At 42.2% G+C, this 26,101-nt stretch overlaps 1 protein-coding gene and 1 long non-coding RNA gene across 11 annotated transcripts in view; one reads left to right on the top strand and one right to left on the bottom strand.

Annotated features, from left to right (window-relative positions):
- The first annotated feature begins 4,461 nt into the window (after positions 1 to 4,461).
- Positions 4,462 to 10,909, top strand: LOC133493929 (uncharacterized). 7 transcript variants are annotated; one of them, XR_009793225.1, is made up of 10 exons: positions 4,468 to 4,765; positions 5,375 to 5,497; positions 5,591 to 5,640; positions 6,725 to 6,829; positions 7,480 to 7,529; positions 7,615 to 7,781; positions 8,576 to 8,652; positions 9,067 to 9,171; positions 10,042 to 10,137; positions 10,770 to 10,909. It is a non-coding gene; the product is annotated as an uncharacterized LOC133493929 (long non-coding RNA). The 7 variants fall into 7 exon arrangements; XR_009793224.1 differs by having other exon boundaries at positions 4,469 to 4,765; positions 7,621 to 7,781; XR_009793223.1 differs by having other exon boundaries at positions 4,464 to 4,765; positions 6,725 to 7,529.
- Positions 8,489 to 26,101, bottom strand: part of grm8a (glutamate receptor, metabotropic 8a) — a 141,676-nt gene continuing 124,063 nt past the window's right edge. For 3 of the 4 annotated variants that reach the window (XM_061807930.1, XM_061807933.1, XM_061807932.1), the window contains 6 exons: positions 22,794 to 22,940; positions 21,711 to 22,132; positions 20,926 to 21,292; positions 10,918 to 11,058; positions 10,745 to 10,850; positions 8,489 to 9,112 (listed from right to left, as the gene is read on the bottom strand). In XM_061807930.1, coding sequence (XP_061663914.1) covers positions 9,063 to 9,112; positions 10,745 to 10,850; positions 10,918 to 11,058; positions 20,926 to 21,292; positions 21,711 to 22,132; positions 22,794 to 22,940 — 1,233 coding nt within the window. In that variant the 3' untranslated portion in view covers positions 8,489 to 9,062. Of the gene's footprint in view, positions 9,113 to 10,744; positions 10,851 to 10,917; positions 11,059 to 15,474; positions 16,116 to 20,925; positions 21,293 to 21,710; positions 22,133 to 22,793; positions 22,941 to 26,101 lie in introns of those variants that run through there. The other variant, XM_061807931.1, reaches the window with a different exon arrangement.

Below are 26,101 nucleotides of genomic sequence, written 5' to 3'. Positions count from 1 at the left end.
AAAACGCCTTACTATACATGGTCGTTTTTCCGCAAAAAAAACGTCTTACTATACATGGTCGTTTTTTCGCCGAAAAAAACGCCTTACTATACATGGTCGTTTTTTCGCAAAAAACGCCTCCTTACTATACATGGTCGTTTTTTCCGCAAAAAAAACGTCTTACTATACATGGTCTTTTTCGCAAAAAAATGCCCTTACTGTACATGGTTTTTTTCGCAAAAAACAGCTTCGTATACATGGTCATTTTTTTTGGAAAAAAAAAAAAACCAAAAAAACGACTTTACTACATGGCGTTTTTTTTGCAAAAAAAACGCTTTACCATACATGGTCGTTTTTTTTGCCAAAAAAAACGCCTTACCGTACATGGTCGTTTTTTGCAAAAAAAAACGCCTGCAACCATACATCTACCCCTCCAAAAAACGCCACGTCTAATACATTGCCGTTCCTTCCTAAAAGGTCCTTTCTACAAAAAACGCCCTTTTTTCAAAAAAAACGTCTTACTATACCCACGTCCTTGTCGGTTTTTCCGCCTTACTTCGTACATGGTCGTTTTTTTCGCCAAAAAAACGCCTTACTGTACATGGTCGTTTTTTCGCCAAAAAACGCCTTCGTATACATGGCCGTTTTTTTTCGCAAAAAAAACGCCTTCCTATACATGGTCGTTTTTTTGCAAAAAAACGCCTTACTATACATGGTCGTTTTTTCGCAAAAAAGCGCCTTACTATACATGGTCGTTTTTTTCGCCAAAAAACGCCTTACTATACATGGTCGTTTTTTTTGCAAAAAAAACGTCCTACTATACAGTCGTTTTTTCGCAAAAAAAGCCTTGTACTTATATATGGTCGTTTTTAGCCCAACAAAAAAACGTCTTACTATAAGTGGTCGTTTTTTCGCAAAAAAAACGCCTTACCATACATGGTCGTTTTTTCGCAAAAAAACGCCTTATCATACATCGTCGTTTTTTCGCCAAAAAACGCCTTACCATACATGGTCATTTTTTCGCCAAAAAAAGCCTTACCGTACATGGTCGTTTTTTTCGCAAAAAAAAAACGCCTTACTGTATGTGGTCATTTTTTCGCAAAAAAACGCTTACTATACATGGTCGTTTTTCCGCAAAAAAAACGTCTTACTATACATGGTCGTTTTTTCGCAAAAAAACGCCTTACTATACATGGTCGTTTTTTCGCCAAAAAACAGCTTCGTATACATGGTCATTTTTTTGCAAAAAAACGCCTTACTATACATGGTCGTTTTTCCGCAAAAAAAACGTCTTACTATACATGGTCGTTTTTTCGCAAGAAAAACGCCTTCGTATACATGGCCGTTTTTTTCGCAAAAAAACGCCTTACTATACATGGTCGTTTTTTCGCAAAAAAACGCCTTACTATACATGGTCGTTTTTCCGCAAAAAAAACGCCTTACTATACATGGTCGTTTTTCCGCAAAAAAAACGTCTTACTATACATGGTCGTTTTTTCGCAAAAAAACGCCTTACTATACATTGTCGTTTTTTTTGCAAAAAAAAACTCTCTAACCGTACATGGTCGTTTTTTTTGCAAAAAAAAAACACCTTACCGTACATGGTCGTTTTTTTCGCAAAAAAAACCCTTACTGTACATGGTCGTTTTTTCGCAAAAAAAAAAAAAACGGCACAAGTATACAGGGTGCGTTTTTTTTTTCACCAAAAAACGCCTTCGTATACATGGCCGTTTTTTTGCAAAAAAACGCCTTACTATACATGGTCGTTTTTCCGCAAAAAAAACGTCTTACTATACATGGTCGTTTTTTCGCAGAAAAACGCCTTACTGTACATGGTTGTTTTTTCGCCAAAAAACAGCTTCGTAAACATGGTCATTTTTTCGCAAAAAAACGCTTTACTATACATGGTCGTTTTTTCACCAAAAAACGCCTTCGTATACATGGCCGTTTTTTTCGCAAAAAAACGCCTTACTATACATGGTCGTTTTTCCGCAAAAAAAAACGTCTTACTATACATGGTCGTTTTTTCGCAGAAAAACGCCTTACTATACATGGTCGTTTTTTCGCCAAAAAACGCCTTACTATACATGGTCGTTTTTTTCCAAAAAAACGCCTTACTATACATGGTCGTTTTTTCGCAAAAAAACGCCTTACTATACATGGTCGTTTTTCCGCAAAAAAAACGTCTTACTATACATGGTCGTTTTTTCGCAGAAAAACGCCTTACTATACATGGTCGTTTTTTCGCCAAAAACCGCCTTCGTATACATGGCCGTTTTTTTCGCAAAAAAACGCCTTACTATACATGGGCGTTTGTCGCAAAAAAACGCCTCCTTATATACATGGTCGTTTTTCCGCAAAAAAAAACGCCTTACTATACATGGTCGTTTTTCCGCAAAAAAAACGTCTTACTATACATGGTCGTTTTTTCGCAAAAAAACGCCTTACTATACATTGTCGTTTTTTTTGCAAAAAAAAACACCTTACCGTACATGGTCGTTTTTTTTGCAAAAAAAAAACACCTTACCGTACATGGTCGTTTTTTCGCAAAAAAAACGCCTTACTGTACATGGTCGTTTTTTCGCAAAAAAAAAAAAAACGCACAAGTATACATGGTCGTTTTTTCACCAAAAAACGCCTTCGTATACATGGCCGTTTTTTTCGCAAAAAAACGCCTTACTATACATGGTCGTTTTTTCGCCAAAAAACAGCTTCGTATACATGGTCATTTTTTTGCAAAAAAACGCCTTACTATACATGGTCGTTTTCGCCAAAAAACAGCTTCGTATACATGGTAATTTTTTTGCCAAAAAAAACGCCTTACAGACATGGTCGTTTTTCGCAAAAAAAAAAACAAAAAAAAAAAAAACGTCTTACTATAATGGTCGTTTTTTCGCAGAAAAACGCCTTACTGTTACATGGTTGGTTTTCGCCAAAAAACAGCTTCGTATACATGGTCATTTTTTCGCAAAAAAACGCTTTACTATACATGGTCATTTTTTCGCCAAAAAACAGCTTCGTATACATGGTCATTTTTTGGAAAAAAAACGCCTTACATATACATGGTCGTTTTTTCGCCAAAAAACGCCTTTCTATACATCGCCGTTTTTTTCGCAAAAAAACGCCTTACTATACATGGTCGTTTTTCCGCAAAAAAAACGTCTTACTATACATGGTCGTTTTTTCGCAAAAAAACGCCTTACTATACATGGTCGTTTTTTTGCAAAAAAACGCCTTACTGTACATGGTCGTTTTTCCGCAAAAAAACGCCTTACTATACATGGTCGTTTTTTTCGCAAAAAAACGCCTTACCATACATGGTCATTTTTTCGCCAAAAAACGCCTTAGTGTACGTGGTCATTTTTTCGCAAATAAACGCCTTCGTGTACGAGGCAATTTTTTCGCAAAAAAATGCCTTAGTATACATGGTTGTTTTTTCGCAAAATAAAACGCCTTACTATAATTGGTCGTTTTTTTGCAACAAAACGCCTTATTATATACATGGTCGTTTTTTCGCAAAAAAACGCCTTACTATACATGGTTGTTTTTTTGCGATTTAAAACACATTAGTTTGCATGGTAAGTTTTGTTTTTGTGTGTAAAATACGAACATGTTCCATTATTGTTTTTTTCATTATTAATGATTAAAAAAATACCTTTTTTAGTATGTCCGCAACGTTCTCATTTTCTTTGGAGATAGCATCTGAGCCGCCGCACGGGGGTCAAAGCGGAGGTCGGTCCTCACAGTGAAGCCACAAGTTTTCAGTTTGACCGATTCAGGAAGTAGAAACATCCCACGGCGGCGGCGGCGGCGTTTTTCGCTGCAGCGGACGAGTGGAAATTGTGCACAAACCAAACAAGCTGCACGGCTGCCAATATTCACTAATGGCGTCCACAAATACAATTTAGTGGGTATTATGTTCCTTTTGCTGAGTTTTATCTCGGCCTGGTTTTAATTAAGTGGGACACTGCTTTCATTCAGTCTTTGTAATCTTTTGTTTGTTTTTCTCCCCATTAATTCGGCCTTATCTGAGGATTGTGCGGGCCTACGCACAAAGTTCCACCCAAACTTGCTCTGAGCCGATGACTGCAGCTGAAACGCAGGATTTGCTATTTCTAATTGGACCACAGTCTTTGTTGTTATTTTTTTGTTGTTGTTGTCAGCGGCCAAACTGGTCGTGGATGTGTTTGCATGACCTGTGATTGTTGACTTGTCTTTATCTTCCCTAAAGCGATTAATGATGATGATGATGTTTTTACCAGGCTGGATAACTGGTGTTTCTTTTGTCTTATGAGAATTATGAGTGGTGGGATCGTAAAATGGCAGTTCGGAATAAACATTATCCGAAGCCCTGACCTCCAACCACAAGAATAATAATTCACGGAAGTCAGAGAATTTATTCGGTCAGTTACTTCCTGGTGGCAATAGTTGTACAGCCAGAGAAGCGTGGCTGCCACTTTCCTCCTGCGGCCGGCCCCTTCACCCACCAAGCTGCATTCATCCGAAGGCCACATGCGTTTTATATTGGCCACATGCACAACTGGGTTATTTGCTCGGGCGGAGATCTTGCTTTGAGACTCAAATAACATTGATTCTTTTATGAGACTTTTGAAATGTTGACTGGCATCTATTTGTGAGATTCTGATCTTTTCTGTGCCACCTTTGTCTTGTTTGCAGTCCCCCCCCACCTCCCACCTCCCTGGGACCAAGCACACATCAGTGAGGGCTTTAAGAGGTGGTGTGGATTCCATTTTGGAGAGGATCATTTTTTGGCACCTGGAAGTGGGTAAGTCTTGATGACCAATTTTAAATTGTGGCAGCAGGGGGGTGGGGGAATAATCATTGCTTGACTTTCAAGAGCTTCAAACTTGAAAACCTCTGGTCGCTGTCACGACCCATCGGAACGGAGGTAGGACTCAAATGCAGGAGTCGGGAGGCGCAGGTGTAATTCGGGAAAAACGTTTATTAATCCAAGGTCGGGGATCGCGCAGGCAATCAGGTATAGCAGCGGTAATCAGGGCGCCGGGCGTAGAGAGCAGATCAGCGGGCAGGCAGGAGTCGGTACACGTGAGTCCGATCAAGGAAGGCAGAAGTGTCAAAGGAGTCATGCTTACGGGGTCGGTCGGAGAACAGGCGGAGGTCGGTACACACAGGAATACGATCAGAGATACGGGGGTGCTGGAACGGGGCATGAACCTCAACGATCTGGCGGAGGACCAGTCGTCACCGGGTCCTATAAGTACCGGCCGTAATCAGCCGAAACAAGGTGCAGGTGTGTGCCGACTAATTGGCTGGCCACGCCCAGCCTGGGGAGGATCCCAGGAGCATGACTTGACCAAATATGTGAATTCTTCTCAAAGTTTGAGTCTCAGCCAGCCCCTAATTGGTTGCCCAGGGAAGCAGCAGGCGTGGACCAGTCAATCGTCGGACCTGAAGAATTTGGCAATAGCACGCTGTTAGATTCGGACCGCTCGTCAAAAGAAATTTGCAGAGCGGGATCCGCTTAGAACCTTTGAAGGTGAACACATCTTTGCATGCGGGTAACTCTCACTAAATAGGAGCAACTTGACATTTAAGTTAAAAAGTCAATCGTCGTCTTGTCCTTCAACAGCTTGGAGCTTTGGGAGAATTGCGGTCCTCAGGAAGCCACAACGTCACAATGTATGTCACTTATTTTCCTGTCTGCAAATAGTTAAGCCGAAGACGTACTTTTGGACACACTTTGATCTTGAGTATACTTTCGGTCACAATTATGTCGTTAAAATTTGAACTTGAACAATTTGAAACAATGGTTACAATGGTTTAAAGTCGACTTCAATGAAGCTTAATATTTCATAGAAACGTGAAGTGGTTCACAGTAATTGATGAAATACACATCCACTTGAAAGTTTTTGGACCCCTTCTCGATGAAATACAACTAGTGGTCGCTGGTGTGAAATCCACTTTGAGGAGGTCAAATCTTCCCACTGGGAGTGTGAAGAGGAAACTAAACTAAAAATAAAAATTCAAAACTGTTGTCCTTCAAGAGCAGAATTGGGCAGAATTGCGGTATTGAAACCTGAAACCCGACGATGTATTTTGAGGTCTGATTTAGTGGCTAAAATTGAGTGTGACTGTTAGACGTTAGTTGAGTTCGAGTTACTGGTAAAACTTTAATTCAGATTTCAGATTGGCATGGCTAAGAATCAGCACAGACGATCATGCTATTTAGCTAAAAAAGAAAAAAAATCTTTTTTTAAAATGTTTGTATTTTTTGCCTCGCTTAAAATTTTAGATTAAAACTAAAGGCTAAGTGTTTGTCCTAAATCGGACCTGCACACGTTTGCAGTGGCTTTGCTGGGAACAGGAGCGTCGCCGTCGGCCGTACGACAGGAGCCCTTAGCCCTTATTTCAAATCTGGACACGAGCCCTTATAGACTACTTGTATAATCGCAATTGAAGAAAAATAAGAACGAAAACTGATTGTTTTGTGCATTTATTTTTAAAGATCGCACAAATGAGTAAAACCATATATTAGCACCCTTTAACCCTTTTTAAGATGGAGATCAAATAAAGCAGAAATGACGGCGTAAAATAACACCAAATATAACATTTACTGAACAGTGACTGCAGACATATCAAACAAAGCACATATGATTTTTTGCACTACTGCAAACAATGGCAATTTTGAAATCGAAGACAATGTCCCGCAGCATGTAAAGTTTCAGCCTGTCTGTGCATACTCATTTTTGTTTTTGTTTACCAGCATAATATTTAAGACAGACAAGAAGTACCAGGGGAAGTTTGGGTATCCCTGCTGAAACAACATCCCCCGCGACATGACCCGTAAAAGCGGGAGAAAATGGATGAAGTAAACTCTCTCGCCTCTGGACATGTCCAAACCATGGAAATCTGCTCTCTCGAACCTTGTCTCCAAAACATCCAACTTTGACTGTCCCTCTAATGAGCTCATCTCTAATCCTATCCAACCTGCTCACCCCGAGCAAAAACTTCATTTCTGCCACCTCCAGTTCTGCTTCCTGTTGTTTCTTCAGTGCCACCGTCTCTAATCCGTCCATCATGGCTGACCTCACCACTGTTTGATAAACTTTGCCCTTCATCCTAACAGAGAGACTCTTCTGTCACATAGAACACCAGACACCTTCCTCCAACTGTTCCACCCCGCTTGGACCCGTTTCTTCACTTCCTTACCACACTCCCCGATGCTTTGTATTGTACACCAAGTATTTGAAGTCATCCACCTTCGGTATCTCTTCTCCCTTTAGCCTCACTCTTCCCCCTCCACCCCTCTCAGGATCCCCCCAAAAAACATGTTGCATCATTACCAAAGAATAATGGCTCTGATTTCAATGATTTTAATCTGAATTATAATTTTTTTTGTCCAATATTTATATTAATCTTGAATGATTTAAGCAACTAGCTAAAGAGAAATTTTAGGGGGTCTTTGGGTTACTTTTGTAGACTGTTAAAATGGCATTACTTTCCTTTTCTGTTTTTAAGTGTTAAGGTGCAGTTGTGACCAGGATGAGCGACTCCACACGGATCATGTGGTAAGTTAATGCTCAGTGAAGTAGATTCAAAAGTCTTGATCATCGTGGTTCTAGCTTGCGGGTGCACTCTTGCTAAATCTGTAAGTCATAGATGACCGCAAGCTGCTTCTACAATAAACATGAGCGTAAAGTCAGGCGAAAGGTTGTTGCTGCCATGGCAACATCGGCGGCTACACAAAGTTCTCCTTTAAGATCCAGTCGAGAGAAGACATTCAGTACCAAGATGGAGAAGTTGATATCTGAAGCCACCCGGTGAGTGTTTTCACTTCAGTCCGCCACAATACACGTCGTCGGAGATGTGCGATTGACTCTTTTTCTGGGCCTCATGCTAAGTGGACAACTTTATGCGTCAAAATTGTAGAATAAAGCATTGTTGCGGCTGAGAGTGAAAACGATCCCTGGAGGGGGCTCAAGATGCACAATTGGACATGATCACGTAACACTCGGCTTGTTTTGAATCGTCAGGTTTCATCGAAGTGCCACATAATCTTATTTCAGAGAGAACTGACACTTGTGTAGTACAATAAAAAACCATTTAAGATGATTTGGGACTGAATACAACCATCTTGGTTTAGCTCAACTTTCTGGTTAAGTTTGTCATCTAACGGTAATCAAGCTTTTAAATTAAAACGCTGTCTTGGATTTTCAACAGTGTAACATTCAATTTACAAGTGCTTAAATTGATCAGGCTCTAAAATGACATTAAGGAAAGTTTGAATAAAGCAGTAACAATTTGACCTGTTTTGGGGCTTTGAAGCAAAATGGCCCCAAATTGGCCCGCTTATCTGTCAAAAAAAAAAACAAAAAAAAAAAAAACAGAAAAACGCAGGCTGAAATTCAAAAGAAAATTGACATTTATTTTGGAGAGTTCTTCCTGTGAACGGTAAATTCCACAGCCTCCCCCACCAACCCCCACCCCCCCACCCCCCACCGCATTTCCCCTGAAGGACGAGCATGAATCGGCATTTGCAAAAACATTCCTTTATTATAAATAAATCTCATTTTGGTATAAAAAAGCGGCATGCGTCACCCATGGTGTGTTACAGGTTCACAACCCAGTTGGCCAAGACGATGGGAGGAAACGCGCTCGTCTCAAGTACGCGAGGACAATTCATCGACGACGGTGAGACAAGAATCGGGGGAGGGGGGAAAAAATTGTCACAACCACAAATACTTACAATTAGAGAACAACAAACGTTTAGTCTCATAGATTTTTCTCCTTTGAAATATTTTAAATCTATTTCTGGTGCATACAATGTTTACATGGTTACGCTCTCTTTTTCTTTTCTCATTTTTTTTTCTCTCATCCATTTCGCCAGTTCATTTCAAGTCTTTTTAATGGGTGTTTATGGTTGGACCAAAGAGCAGCAAGAAAGCAAGCCCGCTGTGGCAGTTTGTGGTCCCACCTCTCAGTGAATTGATGTGAAACAATACAAAATGTCTCATGCTTGAATGTCGTCCGTCAGCCCGTCGGTGGTTTTGTTCTTTCGGCTGGTGACACACTTCCTTGTTGTGACAGTCCCTTCCTCGCTTTCAGATGGCGTGATTGCTGTAGCTGACGTACGTCGTCTTAGTGGATGAAGCTGCGCGACAAAAGAGGGGACGGTTATTTTGGCGGGGAAATGGCCAGCTGTGTTCTTAGGTATGTACCCATGTGGGCAAAATTGTTGGTACCCCACCGTTAACAGAAAAATCAGGTCAACTTGGACTAGAAAATAAATAAACCTCAAACAGGCTTTGACAAAACCAAGGGTACCTCTAGAAAAGATGAGAAATAAACATGGTCTATTCAAAATTTGGTAGTTTTGGGGGGTGGGGTTGCTATTGGAAATGAAGGAGAATTTGCCAGACTGGAAGCTGAAGATGCAAAAGTTCTGAGACAAAAGGGCAGTGTTTTGGCAAGGCATATCACCAGAGTCCAAAATCCATTCCCGCTATAATCAATTGGCAGAAAATCTGAAAAAGGAGTTTTAAAAGAAAATATTTTTTGGAATGGAATTCCCCTCCTGCCCTAGGAAGCATTTCCTTTAGCTGTGACCGTGCAAGTTATGCTTCCAATTGTCGTGCTTCATATTCTTTCGAGAATTTGACCTGTTGAAATGTAACACCTGAATGAAAAGTATTCTAGTGGTAATTTAGCCGGGTTTACTTTTAAGGCAAATCCACAAATATGTAATGTCCAAGGTTATTGAACTGGACAAACTTGCTTTACAGCAGTGGGGTAAGACAAATTGACTTTTGGTGGCAGTCGTGCAACTATTGGGACGTTTCATCCCAGATGTGACTTAAATCTCGAAGAAAAAAAAAAAAAATTGCAGTTTGCCCATGAAGAGTGGACCACTGGTGATTGTGCAACAAGGTACCACTTTGTCAAGGCCTGTTTTTAAAATCTCATTTGAATGAAACTGTGTCAAATGGAAGGATTGTTAGAGATGGGGATCAACAATCGTGTCTAATGCGATTCCTGATTGCCTGAGTGACGACTAACGAGTTGTTGTCCCCGTCGTGGCAGTGGTTAGAGAACACGAGCTAAATGTGGGCCTTGACCCTTCAGCGCATTTGTCCACCAACAGAAGATGGGAGGAAGTGCACGCCACACTTGGATCGGGTAAGGATGCTGTTTGATTGTAACTCAAAGCTAACGGTCTTAGATGTAAAAACATTTTAAAGTCGTGCTCAGTTAGCCTGCTAACCAAATGTAGTATTAAATAAACTTAAGATCTTATACCAGGATAAATTGTAGAGCAAACAGATAAAAAGCTATGTGGCCAAAGTTAGCCTGGTAAATATTTAAGGACTAAATCTAATGGCTCTAAAAAGGTAATTACGTTGTCGTTTAAAAGTTAAAAATGTGTGTAATTAAAGTCAATGTTCCCGATTTTAAGCACAGAGCCAGATTTAAACCAAGGTTGCAAAAGTTAACCAGTTGCAATAGACCTTTAGATATTAAAATAAATGTTAGTGACATTGTATTTAGAATAACTGCTTATACCGCAATGTGTTCCACTTGTGAAGTGCGTAAGAATAGAAACCAAATGCTGCTTGCGAGGGTAGTTTGATTTTATTTAGCAAGGAGTACCTGTGTAAGTGCACTTCAAATAATTAAAGCTTTATTTTTTTACGTGGAGGAGGAGGCAAGGAAGCAAGAGAAAATTGATACTCTCCCTAGTCTGTCCCCCTCACCCTCCCCCTCCCCCACGACAACGACGACTCACTGTTGATATCCATGCTTTCACACAGCTCCGTCTTGACTTCTCCATTGGGTCGATCGCTCCCCTTCTGCGACAGCTTCCCGGACATGGTCGCCGCGGTCACGATGGCCTAGTGGACGGACAAACACGGGAGTCACCCATTGTATCATTCCACACACACAAAGTACTGACCGTACCTTGAAGCTGCGTTTCCTTTTGGGCACATTCTGCTCAGGGTGGAGGAGGATGATGTAGACTTTGGGCATGTAGAGCATTCCCAAGGAGACGGAGGCTGACAGGCTGAGTGAGATTGTCAGGGTGGTGGTCTGGATGTACATCTAAAAGAGAAATTAAACAAGACAAAATTACACTAACATGCACTGGAAAATTAGACTACGTTGGTCTAAAATCCTAGTTGCACAAAATATTTGACGCGCATAAGATTTACTGGATTGTTAAGGATTTTGGTTACTGCCGTCTCACATTGACTGCATGTCCGTACAAATGTACTTACCTTCTAAACTAACAAAGCTATGAGAACATCCGTTTTCTTTGCCACTTATCCTCACAAGGGTTGAGGGGAGTGCTGGAGCCTATCCCAGCTGTCAACGGGCAGGAGGCGGGGTACACCCTGAACTGGTCGCCAGCCAATCGCAGGGCACAGAGACAAACAACTGCACTCACAATCACACCGAGGGGTAATTTAGAGTGTCCAATTAATGTTGCATGTTTTTTGGGATGTGGGAGAAAACCTGGAGAAAACCCATGCAGGCACGGGGAGAACATGCAAACTCCACACAGGTGGGATGAACCCAGGATTGAACCCGGGTCCTCAGAACTGTGAGCCGCTGCTAGAACAGTTTCCTTCAAAAGCTTTGCACATACACACATTGAGAAGGAACTAAGTACTGCTATGGAAAGTTTATTCAATAACTGATTTTAGTATGCATTTAAAAGTCAATTTCAAAAGTTGGTTTGGTTACACAATTTATTTATTTAGAGGCTGCAGTGTGAAGGTGACTGCCTACACTTTCACAGAACAGGTATATTTTTTATTACTAACGATTAAGAAAATACTTTGCTGCAAAGATCATCGCGAAAGCCACTTCCATCGCACCCCGACCAGTTATTCGCACATGAACATTACACCTCGGGGGTCGGGGGGTTGCCTGCAACTTTCAAAAGATGGAGTGGAAAGTAGACAATGAGCTAAAGATCCTCCCTCAAGGTTCAAATATTTTCACCTGCACACAGACAAGATTGCGTGAGAGTATTTTAATTGCCATCTCGAGCGGGAGTTATTTTGTCAATGATATTAGAAAGTGTTTGGATGACTTAACCTTACTTTTTTTTTTAATCAGTGAAGCTTCCAAGCAGACTATTAGAACGCTCGACGCAATTGTGACAGAAAATGACTGCTGTTCATTTATTGGATGCAAATCATGGGACTGTTCAAAAGAGTACATGTACAAAAACCAAAAAAATACAGTTTTGTATTACATTCAAAACAATATTAGCCCCGAAAGAGGATAAGCGGTATCAAAAAGCCCGTCAGACCTGATCCCTGCAATTATCTTGCCGTGGCGACATACCTGCACCGCCATTGTCGATCGCGCAGATGGGCCCCGGGGATGATGCGGATAAAATGTAATTGTTTCCCGTGGAAATGTGACATCTGGGTGTGCCTCGACTTGACTAACGGACAAAACGTTTGCTTTTGGTTAAGGGGCGGTCTGAAGAGCAACGAACATTCAAAACTTAAGAGTTTTGACTGGCTCCGCCTCCAAACCCAAACGTGCACAATTTAAGCAAAATGTTTTCTTTCCGTTCTACGTCATTTCTGTATCTTGATACAATGTACACTATTAAATAGCGGTCCTATATTTTGTTTTGACAAATACTATGCAAGATTGCAGGCAGTCGATTTGAGATAAGGGCATTTCAAACATGGCCACGGCAAAATAAACTTGTATCTTAAAGCACCACCGCGCTTTTATTTGGCCCAGAATAGACGCCTCCAAAAGTGTTGGAATAGCGAGGTAAATTGTTTTTGTTATATCCAAGACATTCAGATCAAAATATGAATGAGAACTGTTTACAATTCCAGCTTTCATATCTACAGTGCCACTCGCACACTTTCATTCTCCACATTTTGGTGATCATCAAAAGCTGATTTGAGTAGTTTAAAAAAAAAAAAAAAAAAGATCCATGAAAACATCAGATATGGAAATCATCGATCTGACACTTGTGCTAATTGATTGAAAATGGAAACATCGGAACAGGTACACAAGTATTCACGGCTCATTTGTTTTGAGGAATTTTCTCCCATTCTTCTCTACGTGTCCTCACTTGCATCAGCGGGTAGCCATTTTTAGTTCTTTCCGGTGATGTTCGACCGGATTCAAGTCCGGGCTCGAGCACATTCACAGTCGTCTAAGCAGCTCAAACACCACCTTGTAGTAACAGTTTACCTTCGGAGGGCCATTATGAGTGAAACCATAAAAATCTTTAAACGCCTCACTATATTTCCTCAAATTTTCTGAACTGGAATCATCAACTACACAAACATACTTATAACAGCTCAACAGTATTTGTAAGTCAATTTGAAATTTTGGTAGACATTTATCATTGCGAGCCAGATCTGGCCCCTGGGCCTCGAGTTTGACACCTGGGCTCTATGCACTCCCCCATTAGACTGATTTACAGCAAGGACCATGTGGGACAGATGACCTGTGCCTCATCTCATCTTCAGATCTGACGCTTGCAATCCAGGCCGCAAGCTTCTGTTTTGTTTCTGCATGCGTTGCCAACAGCTGACCTTTCTCAGTGGTTCCATCCCCGCGAGGGAACCCGGCTGCTCCACCTTACTTACCAAATAGTTTTCGTTCACCTCTCTGACCGAGGCCCTTCTTCCCCGGCGGTTCCAGACAGCCAGGCTTTTCGGGACCAGCCATGCTGCTGAAATTGTTTTGTAACCTTCCGCAGATTTGTGCCAACACAATCAGGTCTTTGGATAATTCCTTTGACTTCATTACTTGCTTCTCGCTCTGAGAGTTTCATCCCAAACAGTGTGAATACTTGTGTACCCGTTAAGTCTGAATGTTTCCTTTTACACAAATGTCCAGAAATGTTTTCACTTTGTCGTACTCCCACATTTTATGAGCCTGAAAACTAAACTCAAATCATCTTCACAATAAAGTACAGCAAAATGTCTCAAATGTAAAGATTTACAATTTGCCAAAACCTTGGACTGGCCGTGTCAATCGCCAGACCTTAACCCAATAGAGCATGCATTGTACCTGCTGAAGAGAGGAAAGAGGACCCAATAAAGGCCTGGAAAAACATCTCTATTGAATAACGAATAACTTGATCCAGTTATTGCAAGGAAGGGTTACAGTATGAAATGTATTGACTTGTTAATTTAAAAGTCTGCTCCAATAGATTCTCATTTGAAAAGCGAGTGGCTTGAAACAACAGCTGCTCTTCTAAATTCTTTAACATCTACACGTAATTACCTCTCAATAAAAGCTGGAATTCTGAACATTTTTCTCTAATTCGTCTGTGTCTGAAATGCAAACGCCTTCAACATACAACAAAAACAAAGGAATCGACCTTGCCGTTGAATTCCCCTTTGGAGAGGCCTGCGTGGCAAAAAGCGCACATTCCCTCACTCTACATCTCACTATTACTGAGTTTTCAGACAAGGACACGTGATTACAAACGCGCAGCCATCAAAGGCTTGCTTGACTACGCCGGCTCGTCTCAAATCTGTCATCACTGAAACCCCCCCCCCCCCCCCCCTTTTGTGAATTTCCCTTCCGATGAGAGTCTGGTAAAACTCAGTTGCTGAGCAAATACAAGGAGGGGAACAAGAAGCCATGATGCAACAGTCAAAATAGACAAACGTCGCAAATGTGGTAAATAACTCGAGGGGTTGGGGGAGGGGTGGTTTAGGTGTCCTGGGCAGGTGCCCGTCCCGGCGAGGCTCCGGCATGCCTTGCGGGAGCAATTCTATTAGGAGCTTTAATTGACACGGCGTATCCTCCTACTAAAACCCGGGGGATGGGACCTCTCTCCATTTTAATCACCCGGGTAATGGGAGCCCCCAGACATTTGGCCCAAAACTCATTTGCCCGAACAAAGCGAGTCACGATCGGAGCCATTTCGAGCCGCTTTATCGCAAAGAAGCCGCCATTTCAATTCAATTTGTCCGCTCTGTGAATAGCAAAGCGAATTAACAGGTTTAGGGGTAACTTTATTAGAAAAGAGCAGCCAATCGCAACAAAGTGCAAGCGTAAACTCCTGTCAAATTGTTTGCGTATCAGTTCAACTAGTAACCCGAGTTGATGTTTAAATTTCCAAGTTAACCTTTCTACATATGAATGACTATTTACATTGTAATTTGGGTTTCTGTGTGAAACAAAAACTTCATTACTCCTTTTGTTTGCGACTCAATTACATGCACAAAAAAGGAATCCCATCGCCCGGGTGACATTTTCTCCCGCCGACATCGTGATGACAAAAAGAAAAAAAAGCGGCTTTGACGCAGGCGAAATAACGCGCCGTTACGTCGGCCATCTTAAGCGTGCCCCGGCACCGTCCGAGACGACTTCATTATCTTCGACAAAAGACTAAACGTTTTGCTGGATGTGTGGGGAGGGGAGGGGGGGGGGGGTCACGCGGCAGTGCAAAGGCCGCTGCTTTATGGAAACGACATCGGTTAAGACATTAAGAGATGCTTTGAGTGGCTGATTGGGGGTGGAGGGGGGTCCACCATCCAATTACAACATCCACCGAATATCATGGAGCAGCTTTATTTCCATAATCCCATTCACAGAGTCACATTTTTTTATATTTATAAATTTTATAAATTGTACTAGTTTTTGTTTTGACCTAATTTGAGCTTCCAGCTCATAAAAGCCACAAAAATCAAGATTTCAAAAACATGTTAATACTGTGATTAAATCATGTGCTTTTGAGTCGTAAAATTAGGGTCAAATTTTATCACTCACTTTCAAAAAAAAATCATACATTAGTCTTCGTACTTGGTCAGGACCCCCTTTGCTTTAATCACTGCCAGGATCTTATGGAAGTCCTGATTCCCTTGACGCTTTGCCGCAGTTGTAGCCCATCTATCGGGTGAGTCCGAATAGCCGGTATTGGAAGCGGTGATTCCCGCCTCATTCCACTCTCTGGATCTTGAATATTCCGTTTGATCATTGGCTGACGCCCACGGTCGTCTTTTTGAATGGTGCGTCTTCCACGAGACTTTCTGTTGACTCGCTTCTAAAGCGCTCTGCGACCAGTGAGCCTCTTCAGCTGGGAACATTTGGGACTTTTCTCATCCCATGGAGGGTATCTTGGACTTCTGGCCACTTTTCAAGTCTGCAGTCAACTGAACCAATTTAAAAAAAAAAAAAAAAAAACTGTGCAGGTGCCCATTTACTTATCACTTAGTTTAATAGATTAGTATGTGACATTAAAATGTACAGCCTGCAAAATTTGGGCTGATTTCTTCACAGAATTAAAATTTTTGCAATTCCTGATTTTGTGGGTTTCATGAGCTGAAAGCCTATTGTGTAAAAATAAATACTTGAAATTAAAAATGCAGGCTCTCGATCTATAATTTCTGAAAGTTTAACTTCAAGTGATAAACCTTTGCCATAATATTCAATATTTGGAAAGGGTCTGTACTTTTTTTTTTTTTTTTTTTTTTTTAAATCTTACAACACGTGTATTACCGTGACGTATGACAGCAAATGTGGAAATTTGGCATCATTTCACACAGATCGACTGCGACGTGTTCACTGCAAATTGAACTGGCTTGCGCGACTGCACGATTATGGTATTGTGAACAAAACGGGTCAAGTGGTGACAACCGCCAGAAGGCTGATCGAACAGACAACAACAAGCCCAGACTGGCAGGCACCAGGTTGCTCTCCTGAGCCAACGGAAGCCGACTCTACGCTCTCATTGGCTACCTCTTATAGCCGCCCGCACTTAAAGACACACATGCTATGGTGTGTACAAAAAATGTCCACCAAATTGCATTCATTAAGTTTATTGCAGCATCCACTTGCTCTTCACTATTCAAAAAAAGGGGAACATCCCGATTGTCTGTCTGGACTAACGTTACAACCTTCCATCTACGTAACTTCAAAAAAATAAAAGAAAAATGACAGACAAACGTGTGCTTCACTTACACTCTGCACTCCACCCTCCACTCTTGTGTGCAATTTGTCGAGTCCCTTCAACTGCCCTGGGCTCTTCTCGCTTCAATCCTCCCCTCCCATCTTGCTATTACGACACTACCGCTCTCCTCGCCACTCTCATCCCTCCCCGCGGCACTCGTCCGGAACCTCTCCAAACACTCTACGCGGCTCGCAGCAGGTACGGTTCTACTTTTGGTGGAGTGTCCCTAAAACGCAGGCAACTCCCTCTCGCATCTGGCCTTGACTTAAGCAGGTTTCCTCCTGCGTGCTCCGGAAGCTGCAGTAGGTCTAGCACCTCTGGAGGTGAAACATAGTATTGCACATTTTGAGACAGATGGACGGTTGCTCGCGTGGTAAATTTTCCACGCGCAGGCAGCCAGCGGCATTTTCATTTCAAACGTGCTTGCGTGGAGGTTTGGGAATTTCTGTGAGAGCCCCGTTTACAAAAACTGCACTTATCTTGATAGGGAACAATTGTGTTTAATATCCGTCATTGGCATTTCAGTGGCGCTATGGCAAATTGCTGAGACCACCGACGGCGGGCTCGGTCACGTTCTTTTTGATGGCCTTCACACCCAACAGCGTGACTGAATTCATTATATTGTACAATATATAATATAGAAATTCGATGACTTAAACATGCTTGTTAGCCTGTCAGACGAGGGGCGCTGCCATCTCACAGGCAAGCCTTCAGTTCCGTTTCGTCGATGGTTAATTTGGCAACTGTGACGTTTTGAGTGGGTTTCAAAGGATTTTTGGGAGTTTTGGGGGAAAATAAAAATTATCCACATTCCAGGAATTCTACCAACCTGCAAATAACAGTGAGTCATTCTTCTCTGGCCTTTACGTAAACGAAAGTCATTCTGCCAGAATCGGCGTAAAACCAGGCAACTTAAGCTCTGACGGGATAGTGTGCCCCCCCCCAAAACCGCTGTTTGTTGTGAAGTGACCTGACTTCACTAACTGGTGCACTTACAAGACTTTGCATCCGTATAGTGCTTTTATGGACTGGCGGCTTTTAAGTCGTATAAATGTCTTCATTTTCGCCAGGGTGGGTGCGATTGCTGTCGCCTATTTTACACCTGCGACCTGCCAAAACACGTAAGCGGGCGCAGTTCTGTTGTTGGCATTCAGACAAGCCCGAACGGGATACGGGACACCGTGATGAGGACGCGATAAAAAAAAAAAAAAAAAAAGTTGACCGTAATGCGAGCCCGCCCGAGCCTACTTTCCTCATTAAAGACCCCCCATCAGTCAGCCACATCATTACCCATTTATTCCCTTTCGCTTTCCTGCTCTCTAAACCAGCCAGATGCCTCACATGGGACACGGTTTTCCAATTAGAAACGAGACACAAAAGGGGAAACTCGGTGGCTGTCGCAATTACATTCAGCGCGCCGTTGCGCGAGAAACACACGTAAAGGTGCACGGTCTAATTAGGTGCGTAAACGTCAAGAGAGCAAACGCAACAATAGCGAGACACACCGCGCACGCGCCGCAGAAATGGAGAACACCGACGCAGCAAAATGTACGCCAGGTCGTGGCCTCATTAGAGCGAATGGAGACTGGATCTTCCGGAAGAGAACCGTCATTGAATATTCATGAGGTTCCATTTGATGAGTGAAGGGTGGAGCTTGTACAAGAAATGGCCAATCAGGTGTGGATGAGGACAAACTGTGCCGTTTCAAAGCTCCGTTAGCTTATGTTGGTCACAAAAGTAAATAATTGCATTACATTCACATTGTGGCAATAACAACAACATGAGTTTGCTAAATCAATCATGTGACGTAGTGATCTAAAACTTTTTAGTCCAAATACTACCAACAATAATTTTCAGTACGTCATGAACCAACATATAGACCAACAGTAGCACACAAGGTCTAGATGTTCAAACAAAACGAAGCTTTTTATTTTTAAGTATATTCCTAAACCACTGCAACGGTTATGCACCGTTTGAATATTAATGCGGTGCTCCATTCACTAAAGGATTAAAAAAAAATCCTTTAAAATGAGCTCAATTGAAATGTATTGCACAGAAATTTAATCGAAATTTTACCTAAAATACGCCACTTTGGTAAATACAAATTCTTTTCCTTTCGGCTTGTCCCGTTAGGGGTCGCCACAGCGTGTCATCTTTTTCCATCTAAGCCGATGTCGTGCATGTTCCTCTCTGACACCCACTGTCCTCATGTGCTCCCTCACAACATCCATCAACCTTCTTTGGTCTTTCTCTTGCTCTTTTGCCTGGCAGAGATCCATCCTCAGCACCCTTCTACCAAGATACTCACTCTCTCGCCTCTGGACAAATCATCCAAATCATCGAGGTCTGCTCGCTCTAACCTCGTCTCCAAAACACCCAACTTTGGCTGTCCGTCTAACGAGCTCATTCCTCATCATATCCAACCTGCTCAGTCCGAGCGAGAACCTCAACATCTTCATTTCTGCCACCTCCAGTTTTGCTTCCTGTCGTCTCTTCAGTCCACCATAAATTTTGCCCTTCATCCTAGCGGAGACTCTTCTGTCACATAGAACACCAGACACCTTCCACTAATTGTTCCACCCCGCCTGGACCAGTTTCTTCACTTCTTTACCACACTCACTAGTTTGGTATATACAACTGACCTGTACTTATTAAACTTACTGTACCAGATTAGAAAAATTTGAAACTTACAATGGAAAACCCCCCATATTCTCGAGTCAAATCTCAAGAACAGAGTGTCCGACTAAGAACAAGCAGACGTGACTGAAAAGATCTTCGGTTCAGTAAATATTGAACGAGGGAAACTAAAAAAAAAAAATGAAAAAAATACAATGACACTTCAGCCGAGAGCGTACTACCACATTTGGGCGCTTAGGCGACATTGTTCCTGTCAGCACTGGCCTTCAAAGTAAAACGAGGCTGAGGTGGAAAGGGAAAAGAATAAAAGGCACGAGTGACACTCCAAAGTACAGAGACATTTTATCTGCCGGGCCTTCTGCTGCCGAGCGGGAGGGACGTTGTGAAACTTCGGTGGACTCGAAGGTACTGAGCCACTCTGGGAGAGGACGATGACAAAACGGGGCCGACTGGTAACGTTTTAGAGTCGGACGCTCAGTCTGCTAAAACTCCTTGTGGCATTTTTTTCAGTTTTAAAACGAGATTTTTAGATGGCTTCTTTATTCACTACACGAGCAAATGGAAAAACTGCACACAGACGCTCAAAACTCAGTCAGGCAGACTTAAAATATTAGCGTAGCTACAGCTGACAAAACTACTGGCAGCGATCTAGTTCTGTTGCCGCAAACGCATATTAGATCTCGAAAAAAGCTTTCGGCGATGGAGAGAAGGCATCCGTTCCGCAACGGCCACCGGTCAAAATCCATAACTGTAAAATGGGTAATTCCAAAATGTAATAACGTCGTAAAACGCGCAGGAGAGCTCAGCCGCACCTACGGGAAGCCCATAAATGCATCGTGACCGCCAACCTGTCGCTGAATTGTTCATAAGATGCGGACATCGGTATTGGGACACCTGCGACTTTCACGTACAGGGATTGAACGTGGAAGAAAATATAAAGTAGTTCCCCTTCCAAGTCCACCATCCACAAGTTTGTCTACAAACTCATCCAGCTTACTTGATGATTTACCACGCTGGCCTTTTGGTGACAGCGCTAAAAAACAAGATTCTACAACACTCTTTTCAGGCTACACCCAGACCCGGGGAAATTACAGTGGTTAACTTTATCGACATTTTTAAATATCAACTTCAGTTTTTTACACTGGTGCATTTAGGTAAACCGGACAAAGAATGCAAATTACCACTTGCCCTGCCTAAACCCCCCGAACATTTGGATTTTGTCCTTTCACATTGACACACACAATCTCGCACCGCAAGGAAGGGGAAGCGGATTTCGTTGATCTTTGCAAACTGTGGGCGTGTGAAGCCCTTTGAGAATTTTCGGGGTATTAAAGCCTATGCAGATTCACTCGACTCCATTCCGGTCAAACGCTTACCCTCTCTGCAGACTGCGACGTTCCGAAGAAGATGGGGATGAAGGCCAGCCAGATGATACACGTGGTGTACATGGTGAAGCCGATGGGCTTGGCCTCGTTGAAGGTCTCGGGAACGCCGCGCGTCTTGATGGCGTACACCGTGCACGTCACCATCAGCAGGATGGAGTAGCCCAGGGAGCAGATGAGCGACAGGTCCGAGATGTCGCACTTGAGGACCCCGCGCGCCGCCCTGGGGTCCTGGGTGCGCTGCTCGCCGTAGTCCACCACCGTGTGGGGCGGATCCACGACGAACCACACGAACACGCCCAGCAGCTGCACTGAGATGAGGGAGAAGGTGATGACCAGCTGGGAGGCCGGAGAGATGAACCTGGGATGAGGGACAAGGCGGGGGCGCAAGAAAAACAGAACATTTGAAATCTGAGGAGGAAAACGCACAGTCATTGAAGAGCGTGACGCGAACCGGCTGAGCTGCCGACTCGACGTGCCAGGAAACAATAGAAAACTAAATTACGGGTTCTGAACAAAGCCTGTTTGGTCTGTACTCAAAAGTGTGCAATACACGAGTCACTTCAACACCTGGCAAGGAAAGTAGTCTGTCTGTCTCCCGCTGGTACACACTTGAACCCGGTGGCCATTAAACTTAACACTAAACTTTGGTGGCTCAGTTCACACCGCGTGCCAGGAGGGTTTCCCGCTGATGGAAGAGGTGCTTGATCATGTCTTGTGAGTAAGGTGCATCCGGGTATCGATTACATTTGGAACGCCACGCGCGCATCGATCTTCACCTGGGCGCGGTCACAGACTTCTTCCCCTGCTCGAAGATGCGATGTATCCTGTTGGTCTTGGTGAGGAGCGCCGCGTAGCTGAAACACATGCCCAGGCCCAGGAAGATCCTGCGGAAGGAGCACACGCCCACGTCCGGCGCGGCGATCATCGGGAAGGTGATGGCGTAGCACAGGAAGATCCCAGTGAGCAGCACGTAGCTCATCTCGCGGCCCGACGCCCGCACGATGGGCGTGTCGTTGTAGCGCACGAAGGTGACGATGACGAAGGAGGTGGCGACGATGCCCAGCATGGAGAGGAAGACGGGGACCACAGCCCACAGCGAGTGCCACTCCAGTTTAATGATGGGGATGGGCACGCAGCCGGTGCGGTTGACGTCCGGTCGCATCTCGTACGGACACAACTCGCACATGAACTCCGAAGCCTGTGCAGATGGAAAATGGATTTGCGCTTCAGTATGGGTACACAAACTTTGGTAATAAGTATAAGCAAATATAGCAGTACCGACAATCCTCTCGCCCGACTTGAAGCCACCTACGTCGCCCTTTCCCCTACTCAGAACTTTCCCAAAAGGTTGGGGTATAGGACCCCCCCTCCTCTTCATCCTATTCAGGTTACCTCTCGGGTACATAAACTGTGACAGAATTACTTCCCACCAACATCCTCTACTCCGCCTGTTTATGGCGATGACAAGTCTAATTATCGAGGAATACGTTATGAAAATGAAATCTAGTTTGTCATCTATTTATGCACTGCAACAATGCCGCGGCACTCACTATCTTGCTCCGTCAAGTGGGTTTTATCAGAGCGGTGCACGTGGCACGTCTTTCTCCACTCGTTTTTTGTGCCACACCACCAGTGATTTCACTGCCCGGGTCCCAAAACTACAATAAGCGCTTTTATTGCGCCGCTCGCCGCCGCTCCTGTCGGTAAAAAGACGATCGAACGTCTTGGCTCCTCTTACGCTTGATATTTTATTCAGCCTTTGACAAAACGACGACAAACAAACACACACGCTCGCTCGAGTCTCATCCGTCCGCCTCGAGCGAGAGAAGAAGTTGACCCCTCCCGTCCTCCCCGTGTACCTGGAAGTGGTAACCTTCGCAGCGCTCGCAGTGCCAGCAGCAGGGTACCCCCTTCACCACTTTCTTCCTCTCCCCGGCGCGGCACGGGAGGCTGCAGACCGAGGCCGGCAGCGACGGGTCGCCGGTCTTCCAGCGCATGGCCTTGACCTGCGGGGGAAAACCGTGGACTATTTAGTCCAAATTCACATTGGGGACAAAACACGATAGACATCCACGTTTGGATTAGGACTACTTTTCATATGTAATATGGTTAGTTCTATTTGTGAACTAATTAGGAATTCAAAAAGTCAAAAACTGACATTTTTCTTTTTTTTTTTGTGGTTCTCAAAATGTTAACACCAAGTACCACCATAATAACCAACAAGATAAAAAAAAAATAAACGGCAGATGTTTTATTAGAAGGCATATTTGAAGAGTTTGTTTTCAAAATGCGACATAGGCATTTTTTTCAGATTTATGAAACTCGCGCCAAAATTATCCAGCTCCGAATGGTAGTTATAGGGATACTCTGATTTTTGTTGAAAGTGCGACATATCGTTCTATATCAGCCAAGGAAGATCGCGCTTTATTTCTAAATGCGACATAGAGATCTTATTTAGAGCAAAATGCGACATAATTTCGTTGAAGCAAGCAGCATCCAATCAGAATTCGTCTAGAGGGAAGTTCCGGTATCTTCCACATCATCATCCAAAATGGCTGCGCCCACGTTTGAGAGAGATGCTAATGCCGAGTTTGATTTTATTGTACGAGACACCGGAGAGAATGAAGCTGGGAAGGAAAAGAAACCCAGCGGAAACGGGGTCAGAAGAGAAGAAGCGCTTGTTATGATAGTAGACCCTAATTTTTCTCTTTGTGAAGTTGACCTATTGTTTCCTTTTTTTAATCACATTTGGATTTTCTTTTACATGAATTCTATTTTTAATAGAATCTACTGATGTGTGAAACAGTAATGTTTCTTTTCTACTTATGAATTGAAAGAAAATAAAGACTTTTGATCTTTGTAGATTGTTTTTGTTTACACTGAAAAATATCCAGTACAGTCAGTAGCAAACCTTTTCATTGTTTTGCCATGTGATACATTTTACCATGTTTTTTTATTTGGATCCTTGGCATGCATTTTTGTCGATTTTATCTTTACAGTGTTTCTTGCTTTCAAGCTGAACTAAGTCTTGTATTTTGTTTATCAATGTTTAATAATATCGAATAAATGAATCAGTGATTGTGCTGGTTTACTTGCAGGCTGTCCCATTGTGAGGGTGCTTTTCCCATTTAATTTTAATTCTTTATGAAATTATTGCAATTTAATACTTCAGTTCTCATCCAAGTACCATTGTATCTGAATGTAATAAACATACTGTTTTGTCTATGATTGTGTAATGCTTGAATAGTAATTTTGTTGTTCAAAATATTTCACCAACGATCATTAATGAATGAATAAAATTTTATAATTCTATGTAATCTTTTTTTTGCCATTTTTTATAAGGAAAGTTATCGGCTATGACTTAAGAAAAATTGACATTAAAAGGAAATCAACACCCTTGGAGTAGACTCAATTTCTGTCTATGAGCATTATGAATACTGTTATTATTACTACAGACTTACATCCTATTCTGCAGTGTTCTTTCCCTCGACAGCGACAGCTATAAATAAAATCAAAAGAAAGCCGACTCAATGAGTCAGATTTCAAACAGTGAATTTGTGAGTTTGAAACTGATTTCATTTTGGAGATGTGTGTATGAGATCGTCTACCTATTTTTTTTATTCTGCTGGTATCCCTCGCAACCCAACTTGGTAGACTGGTTTGAAGCAGTTTACTTTCTTAATGATCTCACGTCAACTTATAAACAAAATTAATCAACTGAGTGACACAACGCCTGCAGATGTCGGATTGCAGAATCGCATACAGATACACAAAATTGGAATGATGTAAACTCAGCCTTTCCAAGACCGCATACTGAACAAGCAAACAGTTTCTAAATAACTGAAAAACACTTTTTTAAAAGAAATTCCCATTTTTTCATCTCCTTTTTCAACATCTGACGACAGTGAGCTAATTGTGAAAATTGTGACTGGTGACTGACCCTTATTTCTGATACCTAACTCTCTAAATGTGGTGGTCATGGTCTTAAATATTATTATTATTTATTTTATTATGTTGAAAGGCAAATAGTTTTCATGATTGCCTATCAAAAGCAACTGATTTAAAAAAAAAAAAATACAGCTGCTTTTGAAGGTTTAAGTCGAAATTTGGATGTGTCTCACTTTGCCAAGAATAGAATGTTTGGATATGTCTCATTTTGGAGAAAAAATGAAATTTGTCATCAAAAAAAACTCGGTGAATATTAAAGCCAATATTTTTTTGTAGTATGGTGTTTAGTTACTTTTTAGCATCTCTTTCCGTCCCCCAATAGTTAGAAACATAAATTGAGTTTATTGTTTTCACTTCAATACCAAGCCCTTTTCTCAAAATGAAAAAAACGAATATGTCTCATTTTGAAAACAAACTCTTCATTTATTGTTATTGCAAGACAGTAAAAAAATCCATTTGAACATTAACACTGCGCTTAAATAAGAATGAGAAAAATTTACATTAGATTTTATTCAAATGTAATTCACTTAAAGGTAAATGAAAATATCAGTCATAATAAAAATTTTGTAACCCAGAGCAAAGGTGGCTCATTATTGATTACGTTTGTTTTATTGGTGTACCAGTCCCCATATGGGGATATTTTGATGTCTGCCGAGTTATGACTTGTGGTTTGACTTATGGTTTGGAAAAAACCTGCTTCAAAAAATAATAATAGTAATAAAATAAAAACAGGGAAAAGAATACAAGCATCTAAATGACACGTGAAAAAGCTGAAATGAGAATTCTGGTGCGTTTTTCATCCACAGCTTGGCAGTTTGCTCTGGAGATGCAAATATAACTGTCAGGGAAAATAATTACTTTACGTCCTCGTGTCTGCGTGTGAGCAGGAGTGCAAATAAGCGTGGTTTGGAATTTTTTTTTTTTTTTTTTGTGGAAACATCTGGCGCCGCATGATCGCTTCCGACAGACGACATTTCCCTTATCTGATTCATCCTTTATTCATTGACTTCACAATTTTTGGCAGATAAGAGTAACCCATAATAAATTGACTTTTTTTTTTCCTCCCATAACAAGCTACAGGTTCCACATGAGTTATTGCCAATCAAAGTGAAATCAATTTATACTGGCTATAATGTCGACACCTCCATTATTCAGTTATGAAATTACAACTGATTCAATCAATTGATTGATTAAAGCGATTTAGCTTTTTGTCATTTAA

Source organism: Syngnathoides biaculeatus, chromosome 20 (genome assembly GCF_019802595.1).
Source record: "Syngnathoides biaculeatus isolate LvHL_M chromosome 20, ASM1980259v1, whole genome shotgun sequence".
In the NCBI taxonomy this organism is placed as follows: Eukaryota; Metazoa; Chordata; class Actinopteri; order Syngnathiformes; family Syngnathidae; genus Syngnathoides; species Syngnathoides biaculeatus.
The sequence above is the reverse complement of the archived record's forward strand: the minus strand, read 5'-3'. Positions and strand labels throughout refer to the sequence as shown.